At 44.4% G+C, this 12,586-nt stretch overlaps 1 protein-coding gene across 1 annotated transcript in view; it reads right to left on the reverse strand.

The window, feature by feature from the left end:
• LOC141123516 (hydroperoxide isomerase ALOXE3-like) overlaps window positions 1-12,586 on the reverse strand; it is a 70,132-nt gene that overhangs the window by 14,533 nt on the left and 43,013 nt on the right. Inside the window, exon 9 of the mRNA XM_073612060.1 lies at window positions 7,112-7,198. Coding sequence (XP_073468161.1) covers window positions 7,112-7,198 — 87 coding nt within the window. The remainder of the gene's footprint in view (window positions 1-7,111; window positions 7,199-12,586) is intronic.

Genomic DNA, 12,586 nt, shown 5'->3' on the forward strand with positions numbered 1-12,586 from the left:
ATAGATACTGACCACCAAGGGGGGCATAGATACTGACCACCAAGGGGGTGCATTGCTTGACGTTGCTCTCAAGCCTTCCTGCTCTCACCACTATCCTAACAGCCTCCTTCTCTGGAAGTAGGTCCTGGCACCCATGATGGTAATGACCAGGGCTGCTGTTGGAAATCATGGGGGCCATACAGGCTACCTGAAAGGGTTTCCCCTCCAGGTGTGTGGGTTCAGGTGTATGACCGCAAACACAGACAGGGGTGAATTTGGGGCCTTTCACCCGCACACCTGTCAAATCAGGACCTGCGGCTGTGTTTGTACAGCTACTCTGCCCCCATAGAGTACTCAAAAGTTCACATCCATGCATGCTGGAAATGTGCTCATAATCATGTGCTTTCCCAACATGCACAGAAACACGCTACTATTTTAAAGGCTCGCAGCAGTGCGATTAATTGTTAATGGCACCTCTTTGTATCTGCAAACTAGGGCATTTTTTTCTTGCGTCAAACCACAGCACCATGCGGTTCGGTGCAACTAATTTTTGGAAAAGAGTCAGGAACTTTATTTCCATGTTTCTCACTCCTAGGGCTTCCCTTTGAAATAAACTGGCTACCCTACATGTAAAAAAACACCCGGAGATACGCCTGCTCTTTGTCTAACCTGTATGTGTAAACCAACCCTAACAGGTGGCTCCAGCCGCATGAACAAACCACTCATTCATGTGGTCAGAGTATCTGTGAGAATGAGCCCTTAATGGGCACCTTAATTCCTATTCATGGACCTAGAACACCTGCTTCTTCGCTTTCGATTTGCTTATTTTTGGTTGTTTTCTGACAGTATATTTCAACCTGTAGATGTTTATTGTACCCATCCTTTCTGCATCTTTTACATGTATTCTTTAACTACATCTTGACTTTACTTGAATCTGCCATCAATGGCCTACAACTATACTGTTATCCTATTGTTCAAAACTTCAATAAAACACGGAGACAGAGAATGAGCCCTTAAATACTCAGCTTCTCTCCAGTGATGTCCCAGATCTCCCAGGTGGCCACTGATGTCTTGAAACCAGAAACTTCTGGGTATCAATCCCTGGACAATCTCATTCACCGGGCTGAGATGACATCACCCCCTTGCATGTGTGAGTTAAGTAATTTCAGCATTGGTGAAACTGCACACTGAGCCGCAAGTGCAGGCAGACAGGTAGGTAAGAAACTTTAAAGTAGAAGCCATCAGCAGGAGGGGGGGTGGGCACACAGGGATATCAAAACTGTAGGAAGAGGGGTCAGAAAGTAAAAGCGGTGATCAAGAGTGCAAGGAAGGGGGGTGTGGGTGGCACAATTATTGGAATCAATCCCCCTGTGGCTCTCCCTGCAGCAGCTGGCAGGAGGAAGAAGAGGAGAAGCCAGCAGCACTGTGGGGTAAGGGGGCTCACAGGGAGATCGGAGCTGTGAGAAGGGGGCAGATGGCACAATTTCTGAAACCGATCCACCTGTGGCTCTCCCTGCAGCAGCTGGCAGGAGGAAGAGGAGGAGAAGCCAGCAGCACTGTGGGGTAAGGGGGGTCACAAGGAGATCAGAGCTGTGAGAAGGGGGCAGATGGCACAATTACTGAAACCGATCCCCCCTGTGGCTCTCCCTGCAGCAGCTGGCAGAAGGAAGAGGAGGAGAAGCCAGCGGCACTGCGGGGTAAGGGGGCACACAGGGAGATCGGAGCTGTGAAAAGGGGGTACACAGGGAGATTGGAGCTGTGAGAAGGGTGCAGATGGCACAATTACTGAAACCGATCATCCTGTGGCTCTCCCTGCAGCAGCTGGCAGGAGAAAGAGGAGAAGAAGCCAAAAGCACTGTGGGGTAAGTGGAGCTGTGAGAAGGGGGCAGATGGCACAATTATTGGAACCAATCCCCCTGTGGCTCTCCCTGCAGCAGCTGGCAGGAGGAAGAGGAGGAGAAGCCAGCAGCACTGTGGGGTAAGGGGGCTCACAGGGAGATTGGAGCTGTGAGAAGGGGGCAGATGACACAATTACTGAAAGTGATCCTCCTGTGGCTCTCCCTGCAGCAGCTGGCAGGAGGAAGAGGAGGGGAAGCCAGCAGCACTGTGGGGTATGGGGGCACACAGGGAGATCGGAGCTGTGAGAAGGGAGCAGATGGCACAATTACTGAAACCGATCCCCCTGTGGCTCTCCCTGCAGCAGCTGGCAGGAGGAAGAGGAGGAGAAGCCAGCAGCACTGCGGGGTAAGGGGGCACACAGGGAGATCGGAGCTGTGAAAAGGGGATACACAGGGAGATTGGAGCTGTGAGAAAGGTGCAGATGGCACAAGTACTGAAACCGATCCTCCTGTGGCTCTCCCTGCAGCATCTGGCAGGAGAAAGAGGAGAAGAAGCCAGAAGCACTGTGGGGTAAGGGGGCTCACAGGGAGATTGGAGCTGTGAGAAGGGGGCAGATGGCACAATTATTGGAACCAATCCCCCTGTGGCTCTCCCTGCAGCAGCTGGCAGGAGGAAGAGGAGGAGAAGCCAGCAGCACTGTGGGGTATGGGGGCACACAGGGAGATCGGAGCTGTGAGAAGGGAGCAGATGGCACAATTACTGAAACCGATCCCCCTGTGGCTCTCCCTGCAGCAGCTGGCAGGAGGAAGAGGAGGAGAAGCCAGCAGCACTGCGGGGTAAGGGGGCACACAGGGAGATCGGAGCTGTGAAAAGGGGATACACAGGGAGATTGGAGCTGTGAGAAAGGTGCAGATGGCACAAGTACTGAAACCGATCCTCCTGTGGCTCTCCCTGCAGCATCTGGCAGGAGAAAGAGGAGAAGAAGCCAGAAGCACTGTGGGGTAAGGGGGCTCACAGGGAGATTGGAGCTGTGAGAAGGGGGCAGATGGCACAATTATTGGAACCAATCCCCCTGTGGCTCTCCCTGCAGCAGCTGGCAGGAGGAAGAGGAGGAGAAGCCAGCAGCACTGTGGGGTATGGGGGCACACAGGGAGATCGGAGCTGTGAGAAGGGAGCAGATGGCACAATTACTGAAACCGATCCCCCTGTGGCTCTCCCTGCAGCAGCTGGCAGGAGGAAGAGGAGGAGAAGCCAGCAGCACTGCGGGGTAAGGGGGCACACAGGGAGATCGGAGCTGTGAAAAGGGGATACACAGGGAGATTGGAGCTGTGAGAAAGGTGCAGATGGCACAAGTACTGAAACCGATCCTCCTGTGGCTCTCCCTGCAGCATCTGGCAGGAGAAAGAGGAGAAGAAGCCAGAAGCACTGTGGGGTAAGGGGGCTCACAGGGAGATTGGAGCTGTGAGAAGGGGGCAGATGGCACAATTATTGGAACCAATCCCCCTGTGGCTCTCCCTGCAGCAGCTGGCAGGAGGAAGAGGAGGAGAAGCCAGCAGCACTGTGGGGTATGGGGGCACACAGGGAGATCGGAGCTGTGAGAAGGGAGCAGATGGCACAATTACTGAAACCGATCCCCCTGTGGCTCTCCCTGCAGCAGCTGGCAGGAGGAAGAGGAGGAGAAGCCAGCAGCACTGCGGGGTAAGGGGGCACACAGGGAGATCGGAGCTGTGAAAAGGGGATACACAGGGAGATTGGAGCTGTGAGAAAGGTGCAGATGGCACAAGTACTGAAACCGATCCTCCTGTGGCTCTCCCTGCAGCAGCTGGCAGGAGAAAGAGGAGAAGAAGCCAGAAGCACTGTGGGGTAAGGGGGCTCACAGGGAGATTGGAGCTGTGAGAAGGGGGCAGATGGCACAATTATTGGAACCAATCCCCCTGTGGCTCTCCCTGCAGCAGCTGGCAGGAGGAAGAGGAGGAGAAGCCAGCAGCACTGTGGGGTAAGGGGGCTCACAGGGAGATCGGAGCTGTGAGAAGGGGGCAAATGGCACAATTATTGGAACCAATCCACCTGTGGCTCTCCCTGCAGCAGCTGGCAAGAGGAAGAGGAGGAGAAGCCAGCAGCACAGCGGGGTATGGGGGCACACAGGGAGATGGGAGCTGCAAGAAGGGGGCAGATGGCACAATTATTGGAACAGATCCCCCTGTGGCTCTCCCTGCAGCAGCTGGCAGGAGAAAGAGGAGGAGAAGCCAGCAGCACTGTGGGGTAAGGGGGCTCACAGGGAGATTGGAGCTGTGAGAAGGGAGCAGATGGCACAATTACTGAAACTGATCCCCCTGTGGCTCCACCTGCAGCAGCTGAAAGCTGGCAGGAAGGTGAGGAGGAGAAACCAAGTGCAGGGGGACCAAATGGGGCATGTAAGGGGGTGAGGAGTCCTTAAAGGGGAAGTTGGCTGGAACTCCGCTCAAATGTATTTTTTTGCACTGACATACACTTTAAAGCAGTATAAAATCCAAAAGCAAACATTTATTATATTGCAGCTTACCAATTATTAGATGTGATTCTTGCACTAGTTATTTTTTTAGGCTTTCTTTATTTGCACCTTGTGATCTTGTCAGCAAGTCTGTTTTATTTTTTTTAACAGAACAATGTGCCCAGCAGATGTAGCAGTTTGAGGGTTGAGGCAAATCATTTAGCACAGACAAGGGGTGCTTACAATGGTCAGTTTTTATTTATGTATGTAAAACCTTTATCCCAAAAGGATGAAAAAAAAAGGAAAAAATTCTTATAACGTATTAGCTGGAGTTTGGCTTCAATTTGCTAGCGTATCTAAATCTACCAGTACATTTAGCATTCCCCTCTCCCCAGACTGTGCATGAGTCCTAATAGAGGCGTGTTACTGGCCAGATCAGGTCAAAACAGAGAAAAAAAGCCTAAAACAAAAAAAAAATACAGCCACAACATCTAATGATTGGTAAGCTGCAATATACCGTATTATATCTTTTATATTATATCTTTGGTTTTGGGTTTATTACTATTTTAAAGGGAGGGGAGGTACAAATAAGATCCTGGAAACTTGATTGGAAGTATGTTATGTGACAGAGATTGCAATCATTTTATCTTAGTTCTGTTAAGTAACAATTGTGTACAACTGATGAAATATAAAAAGGGGTAGATCATTATATTTCACATGTGAATAGTAGATGATAGGCTCAGCAATGGCATTCAATGCCAAGCTGCTGCTAATAAGGCAAACAGAATATTGGCATTAAAAAGGGGATCAAGTCCAGAGATAAAACGATAATTCTCCCGCTCTACAAGACTCTGGTCCGGCCGCACCTGGAGTATGCTGTCCAGTTCTGGGCACCAGTCCTCAGGAAGGATGTACTGGAAATGGAGCGAGTACAAAGAAGGGCAAAAAAGCTAATAAAGGGTCTGGAGGATCTTAGTTATGAGGAAAGGTTGCGAGCACTGAACTTATTCTCTCTGGAGAAGAGACGCTTGAGAGGGGATATGATTTCAATTTACAAATACTGTACTGGTGACCCCACAATAGGGATAAAACTTTTTTGCAGAAGAGAGTTTAATAAGACTCGGGGCCACTCATTACAATTAGAAGAAAAGAGGTTTAACCTTAAACTACGTAGAGGGTTCTTTACTGTAAGAGCGGTAAGGATGTGGAATTCCCTTCCACAGGTGGTGGTCTCAGCGGGGAGCATTGATAGCTTCAAGAAACTATTAGATAATCACCTGAATGACCGCAACATACAGGGATATACAATGTAATACTGACATATAATCACACACATAGGTTGGACTTGATGGACATGTGTCTTTTTTCAACCTCACCTACTATGTAACTATGTAACTATGTGCCTAGGCAGGATGGACTAAAAAAAAAAAAAAAAAACGGCCTAAATATACCAAACATTCAATAAAAAAATAGTTCTGGGTAGACATTGGCGCAAAAAGCAAGGATCCTTCTGTACCCCACCCCATCCCCCAACCAACACCATTTTTACAGTTTAATGCCGCATACCCACGGTCGGACTTTTCAGCTACAAAAGTCCGACAGACTTTCGACAGACTTTTGACGGACTTTTGGCGGACTTCCAACAGACTTTCTAATGACCAGACTTGCGTACACACGATCACACCAAAGTCCGATGGATTCGTACGCAATGACGTACACCAGACTAAAATAAGGAAGTTTATAGCCAGTAGCCAATAGCTGCCCTAGTGTGGGTATTTGTCCGTCGGACTAGCATACAGACGAGAGGATTTCTGGGTCCGGCGGAGTTACGATGTAAATATTTGAAGCATGTTCCAAATCTAAAGTCCATCAGATTTGCGACTGGAAAAGTCCGCTGAAGGTCCGGTGAAGCCCACACACGATCGGATTGTCCGCCGGATTTGGTCTTTCGTCGTCCGTCGGACAAGTCCGGTCGAAAAGACCGTGTGTACGCGGCATTAGAAATACGAATAGTTTCCAGAATAATAAAGTTTTTTTGGAGAACAAAAGGCAATTACCGTATATACTCGAGTATAAGCTGAGTTTTTCAGCACTTTTTTTGGGGCTGAAAATGCCCCCCTCGGCTTATACTCGAGTCAAGCACTTTTCTGCATCAGAGAATGACATTTTCCGAACCAACTTTGGGGCTCTGTATCTCCAGGGCCACTTGGTGCTAGGAACCCCAAATTTGGTGTGCAAACCCAGTGGAACTAGCACACCAAATTTGGGGTTCCTAGCACCAAGTGGCCCTGAGATACGGGGCCCCAAATTAGGTTCGGAAAATGTCATTCTCTGCTGCAGAAAAGTACTTGACATTTTCCGAACCAAATTCGATCCGATCCAAACTCCGTATCTCGGGGCCCCAAAGTCAGTCAACTGTGTCCATCTGCAGCAATGTCATTTCGGGACCCTTTGGGTCCAGGGACCCCAAATTTTGGCTGCAGCTAGGGGGGCACCTAGGAACCTTTGACTACCCAGTTTGAAGTTCGGGGGATCTATGGCTGCAAATGGGCACAGTGAGGCTGCAAATGGGCATTGTTGACTCTTTTTTCCACTTACAGTAGCTGCACATTTCTCACCCTAGGCTTATACTCGAGTCAATACGTTTTCCCAGTTTTTTGTGGTAAAATTAGGTGCCTCGGCTTATATTCGTGTCGGCTTGTACTCGAGTATATACGGTACTGTGTATTCTACTGATTGTGGTCTGTTACTGACATCACTTTCCCCGCGCCAATAATGGAACAGTCCAGCCAGCAGCAATGTAGCCATTGATTTGGTTCTTACTTGATCAAAGATTCCGCCTGGTCCAATGAGTCTCGTCCTCGCAAAGCAATTTATTTCTAGAGTGTAGCGAAGGTGTGGAAATATCAGCTAGGAAAAAAAAAAACATTAGTTTAAGAAATTACATTTTCTGTAGGTTAGACAGTTAAAATATCATTATAGGTTACCTTATTATTGCCTTCTATCAATTTATAGCTGAACTTTAACCACCATGAGAAATCTACCTACAGTAGTAAGTACACCCCTCAGTCACATATGTGTAAATCTTTTCTTCTATCTTTTCATGTGACAACACTGAAGAAATGACACTTTGCTACAATGTAAAGTAGTGAGTGTACAGCTTGTATAACAGTGTAAATTTGCTGTCCCCTCAAAATAACTCAACACACAGCCATTAATGTCTAAACCGCTGGCAACAAAAGTCAGTACACCCCTAAGTGAAAATGTCCAAATTGGACCCAATTAGCCATTTTCCCTCCCCGGTGTCATGTGACTCATTAGTGTTACAAGGTCTCAGGTGTGAATGGGGAGCAGGTGTGTTAAATTTGGTGTTATCGCTCTCACTCTCTCATACTGGTCACTGGAAGTTCAACATGGCACCTCATGGCAAAGAACTCTCTGAGGATCTTAAAAAAATGATGTGGCAACCCTAGCACAGGTACATCCCTTTAAATTTGCCATCTATGGGGAGCATGCCCGCGGGTCTTGGGAACTGGATGTTCGCCGGTGGCCCGTGATTGTGGTGTGGAGAGGTAGAACGGGGAGATGCCTATGTAAACAAGGCATTTCCTCGTTCTGCCTTGTGACATGACAGAACTACTGCTCCATGTCATGGGAAACAGTGATCTCTGTCATGTTCTAGGTAGCCCAACCCCCCCCACAGTTAGAATCACTTCCTAGGACACACTTAACCCCTTGATCGTCCACTAGTGTTTAACCCCTTCCCTGCCAGTTTCTTTCACACAGTAATCCATGCATTTTTATAGCACTGATCGCTGTATAAATGTGAATGGTCCCAAAATAGTGTCAAAAGTGTCGGATGTGTCCGCCATAATGTCGCAGTCCCGATAAAAATTGCAGATTGCCGCCATTACTAATAAAAAAAAATTAATAATAAAAATGCCATAAAACTACCCCCTAGTTTGTAGACACTATAACTTTTGCGCAAACCAATCAATATACGCTTATTGCAATTTTTTTTAACCAAAAATATGTAGAAGAATACATATCAGCCTAAACTGAGGAAAAAATGTGTTTTTTTATATATTTTGGGGGGGTATTTATTATAGCAAAAAGTAAAAAAATATTGTTTTTTTTTCAAAATTGTCGCTCTTTTTTTGTTTATAGCGCAAAAAATAAAAACCGCAGAGATGATCAAATACCCCCAAAAGAAAGATCTATTTGTGGGAAAAAAAAAGGACGTCAAATTTGTTTGGGTACAACGTCGCAAGACCGCGCAATTGTCAGCTAAAACGATGCAGTACCGAATCGTAAAAAAAATGCTCTGGTCAGGAAGGGGGCTAAAATCTTCTGGGGCTGAAGTGGTTAAGTCGTCTGTAGGTCTTGGAATATTGTTTAGATATTTTAAATATAGAACTGAGCAATATAATGAATTCCCAGTGCATGCCAAGACTCAAACCCCCTCTAATTTACACAATTCCTCATAATTTACATTTCCCCATAGTGGAGAATATATTGATATATTCTTGTATTGCTTTGAGTATGAGTACTAGGTTGGGACTTTGGGATGCATGTGCAAAAGATACAAATTTTAGTTGGTTTATTAAATGGTAGTGGGAAGACCTATCCAAAAGTAAGGACTGAACAGGGTCTGGCCAATTTTCCACCCTGCAACCTGCTAGGGTTGAGCTGCTAAAAAATATAATATTGCATTAAGGCACTGCCAACCCCCCCCCCTCCCCCCATCTTTAGGCAGCCGTAGTGTTGATAGCTTAGTTCTGGGGTTCTGGCCTCTCCATAATAAAATACGGAATATAGAATCTATTTTTTTGCAGTCAGTGTAGTGTATATAACAAAGTGGAGAGTATATAGTGTAGTCAGTGTAGTGTATATAACTCAGTGCAGAGTATATAGTGCAGTCAGTGTAGTGTATATAACTCAGTGCAGAGTATATAGTGCAGTCAGTGTAGTGTATATAACGCAGTGCAGATTATATAGTGCAGTCAGTGTAGTGTATATAACTCAGTGCAGAGTATATAGTGCAGTCAGTGTAGTGTATATAATACAGTGCAGAGTATATAGTGCAGTCAGTATAGTTTATATAACGAAGTGCAGAGTATATAGTGCAGTGTAGTATATATAACGCAGTGCAGAGTTTATAGTGCAGTCAGTATGGTGTATATAACGAAGTGCAGAGTATATAGTGCAGTCAGTGTAGTGTATATATAATGAAGTGCAGAGTATATAGTGCAGTGTAGTGTATATAATGCAGTGCAGAGTATATAATGCAGTCAGTATGGTGTATATAACGAAGTGCAGAGTATATAGTGCAGTCAGTGTAGTGTATATAATGCAGTGCAGAGTATATAGTGAAGTCAGTATGGTGTATATAACGAAGTGCAGAGTATATAGTGCAGTCAGTGTAGTGTATATATAATGAAGTGCAGAGTATATAGTGCAGTGTAGTATATATAACGCAGTGCAGAGTTTATAGTGCAGTCAGTATGGTGTATATAACGAAGTGCAGAGTATATAGTGCAGTCAGTGTAGTGTATATAATGCAGTGCAGAGTATATAGTGCAGTGCAGAGTATATAGTGCAGTCAGTATAGTTTATATAACGAAGTGCAGAGTATATAGTGCAGTGTAGTATATATAACGCAGTGCAGAGTTTATAGTGCAGTCAGTATGGTGTATATAACGAAGTGCAGAGTATATAGTGCAGTCAGTGTAGTGTATATAATGCAGTGCAGAGTATATAGTGAAGTCAGTATGGTGTATATAACGAAGTGCAGAGTATATAGTGCAGTCAGTGTAGTGTATATAATGCAGTGCAGAGTATATAGTGCAGTGCAGAGTATATAATACAGTGTATTGAAGTGGTTAGGGGAACCCTATGACAGGATTAGGAAAAAAATTATTGATTTAATCTTGGGCACAGATTCAATGCTCCCATTAATATTGGATATGCAATACTTACCAAGGGGCATTTCAGACCACCTCCCAATATTATTAACACCAATTAAAATTAAAGCATGTTTTTAAACCTTATTAGCGTGTAAACGCCTTTTAAATATGGGTATTATTGCAGGGTGACTCTATTCGTTGGCCCTCACTGTTTTTTTTTTCTACATAATGCCCAGTCTGCTACTTCCCAGGTGGTGTGGGACGCCATGAAGGCTTTCTTGGGACGGCTATTGATACAAGCTATTAGTGCTTTTAAAAAAATCTAGTGTGGAGTGGGAGACCCTTCTCGCAGCAAAGGTTAACAAAAAACTCCAATATATTCAAAATACCACGCCTTCAAACCCTTCTGCATGCACAAATTTTTCACCCGGTGTTGATATTTTGAGGAGGAAGAATAAACTGGGCATATGTTGGCAATGATTGCTAACTCCCAGACTCATACCAATTTTGTCTCTTCTACCCTGCAGTAATGATCTCTCATAATCAAGATGACATCTTATATTCTTTAGCACTTTTTACAGGGATTTATATCAGAGTAAGGTCACTTATCAGTTGAACTAACTTGAAGACTTTCTGGCTCCCTTGAAAATTCTCTCCCTTTCTAGTAATGATCGTAAGTGTCTTATTTCCCCCACTAACGTTAGAGGAGCTAACCAAAGCAGTCTTGGATGGTAGGGCCCCGGGTATTGAAGGCTTGATGTCAGAAATATACAAGACATATGGAGATATACTATTGCTGGAACTGTTGAAAGTACTTAATCAGGCATTTACTTTTTTTATTCCCAGACTCTATGAATGATGCTAGCATTATAGTACTACTCAAACAGGTAAAGACCATCTATCGCCGGAGTCTTATCATCTGATTTCATTATTAAATTCAGATGTTAAGATCCTGGCAAGGGTCCTAGCTACCAGATTGAGCAATGCTGTGCAAAAGCTAATACAGCCGGACCAGTCTGGCTTCATCCCAGGTAGGTACAGCCATGGGCGCCCACAGAACCTTTTTCGGGGGGGGGGGGGACATTTTAAGGTCACCCATGCTCCGCTCCTTTTCGACAATGTCATTGTCATATCACAGTCAGAGACTGCAGACATAGTACAGGAGATGGTCAGAGGCTGCAGACATGCTACAGGAGACGGTCAGAGACTATTAAATTATAGGTATTGTAATTTCCTTTCAAATTTGGCTGTCAGTGAACGTAACGAGTACAAATGTATCTGAAGTTACGAATTATCCGAAATAACGAATGCTGCATCTAAACAAATGGAACGGAACAAATTAATAATAAATAATAATAATAAAAAGTTTTTATTATTATTATTGTTATTTATTATTATTAATTCATTACGTTCCATTCGTTTGGATACGGCATTTGTTATTTCGGATAAATTTGTATGTGTTACGTTCACTGACAGCCAAATTTGAAAGGAACTTACAATACCTATAATTTAATAGTTAGTAATAGTTAAGTTATTATTAGTTAATTATTATTTCAGATTTCTGAATTTCTGAATTTACAAATTTACGAAGGTACGAATGTACGCATTTACGAATGCACAAATTTACGAATGTAGGAATTTAAGAATGTACAAATGTACGAACGTATGAATTTTCGAATATTTGATTTTACGAATATTCAGAAAAATTAGTTAAACGGGTTTTCGTTAATTCGGATATTTCCGAATTAACTAATTTGTTGAAATTTGTTAAAAAACGAATTCGGAACGAAACTAATTGCACATGTCTACTGTTAACCACTGCAATTTAATTCTCTTACCACTGATTCATTACAATATATATATTCTTTTGTTTCCCTGTAGCAATATACCATTTGCTATTACTTAACAAGTTGCCATTCCTGGTGTCTAATCACCTTGAGCCTTTGGGGTGTATACTGTATACAGCTACCTACAATAAACATTCCCTGCCCACCCGGGTGTGTCAGAGCGTGTGGTGCTGTTCACAGAGTTGTGGACAGAGAAACAGGGGACCAAATGGATCCAGCGGCTCCTTCAGGGGTTCAGCACTACAATTACTGTAGTATCACTTTAAACCCCAACATTGACCTTAAACTTTAGCTAAACGTGGTGATGATTATACTGTATATTTGTAATCACGGCAAATATTGCTATTGAGGTGGTGGTATTGTAAAAAAAAAAAAAAAAAATGTACCTAAACAAATCTGTTTTACCTATAAACCTTTACCAAAATGTCTGAACCCATTTAGATGATCTGCCTCACGCCATTTTAACAGAAATGGCTCGTTTGCTGGCAATTCTTCTAGGGAACAGCAAAATATCCAGTCATTCTCCATATAATGAATAATTTCAG

Source organism: Aquarana catesbeiana, linkage group LG01, assembly GCF_042186555.1.
Source record: "Aquarana catesbeiana isolate 2022-GZ linkage group LG01, ASM4218655v1, whole genome shotgun sequence".
NCBI lineage: Eukaryota > Metazoa > Chordata > Amphibia > Anura > Ranidae > Aquarana > Aquarana catesbeiana.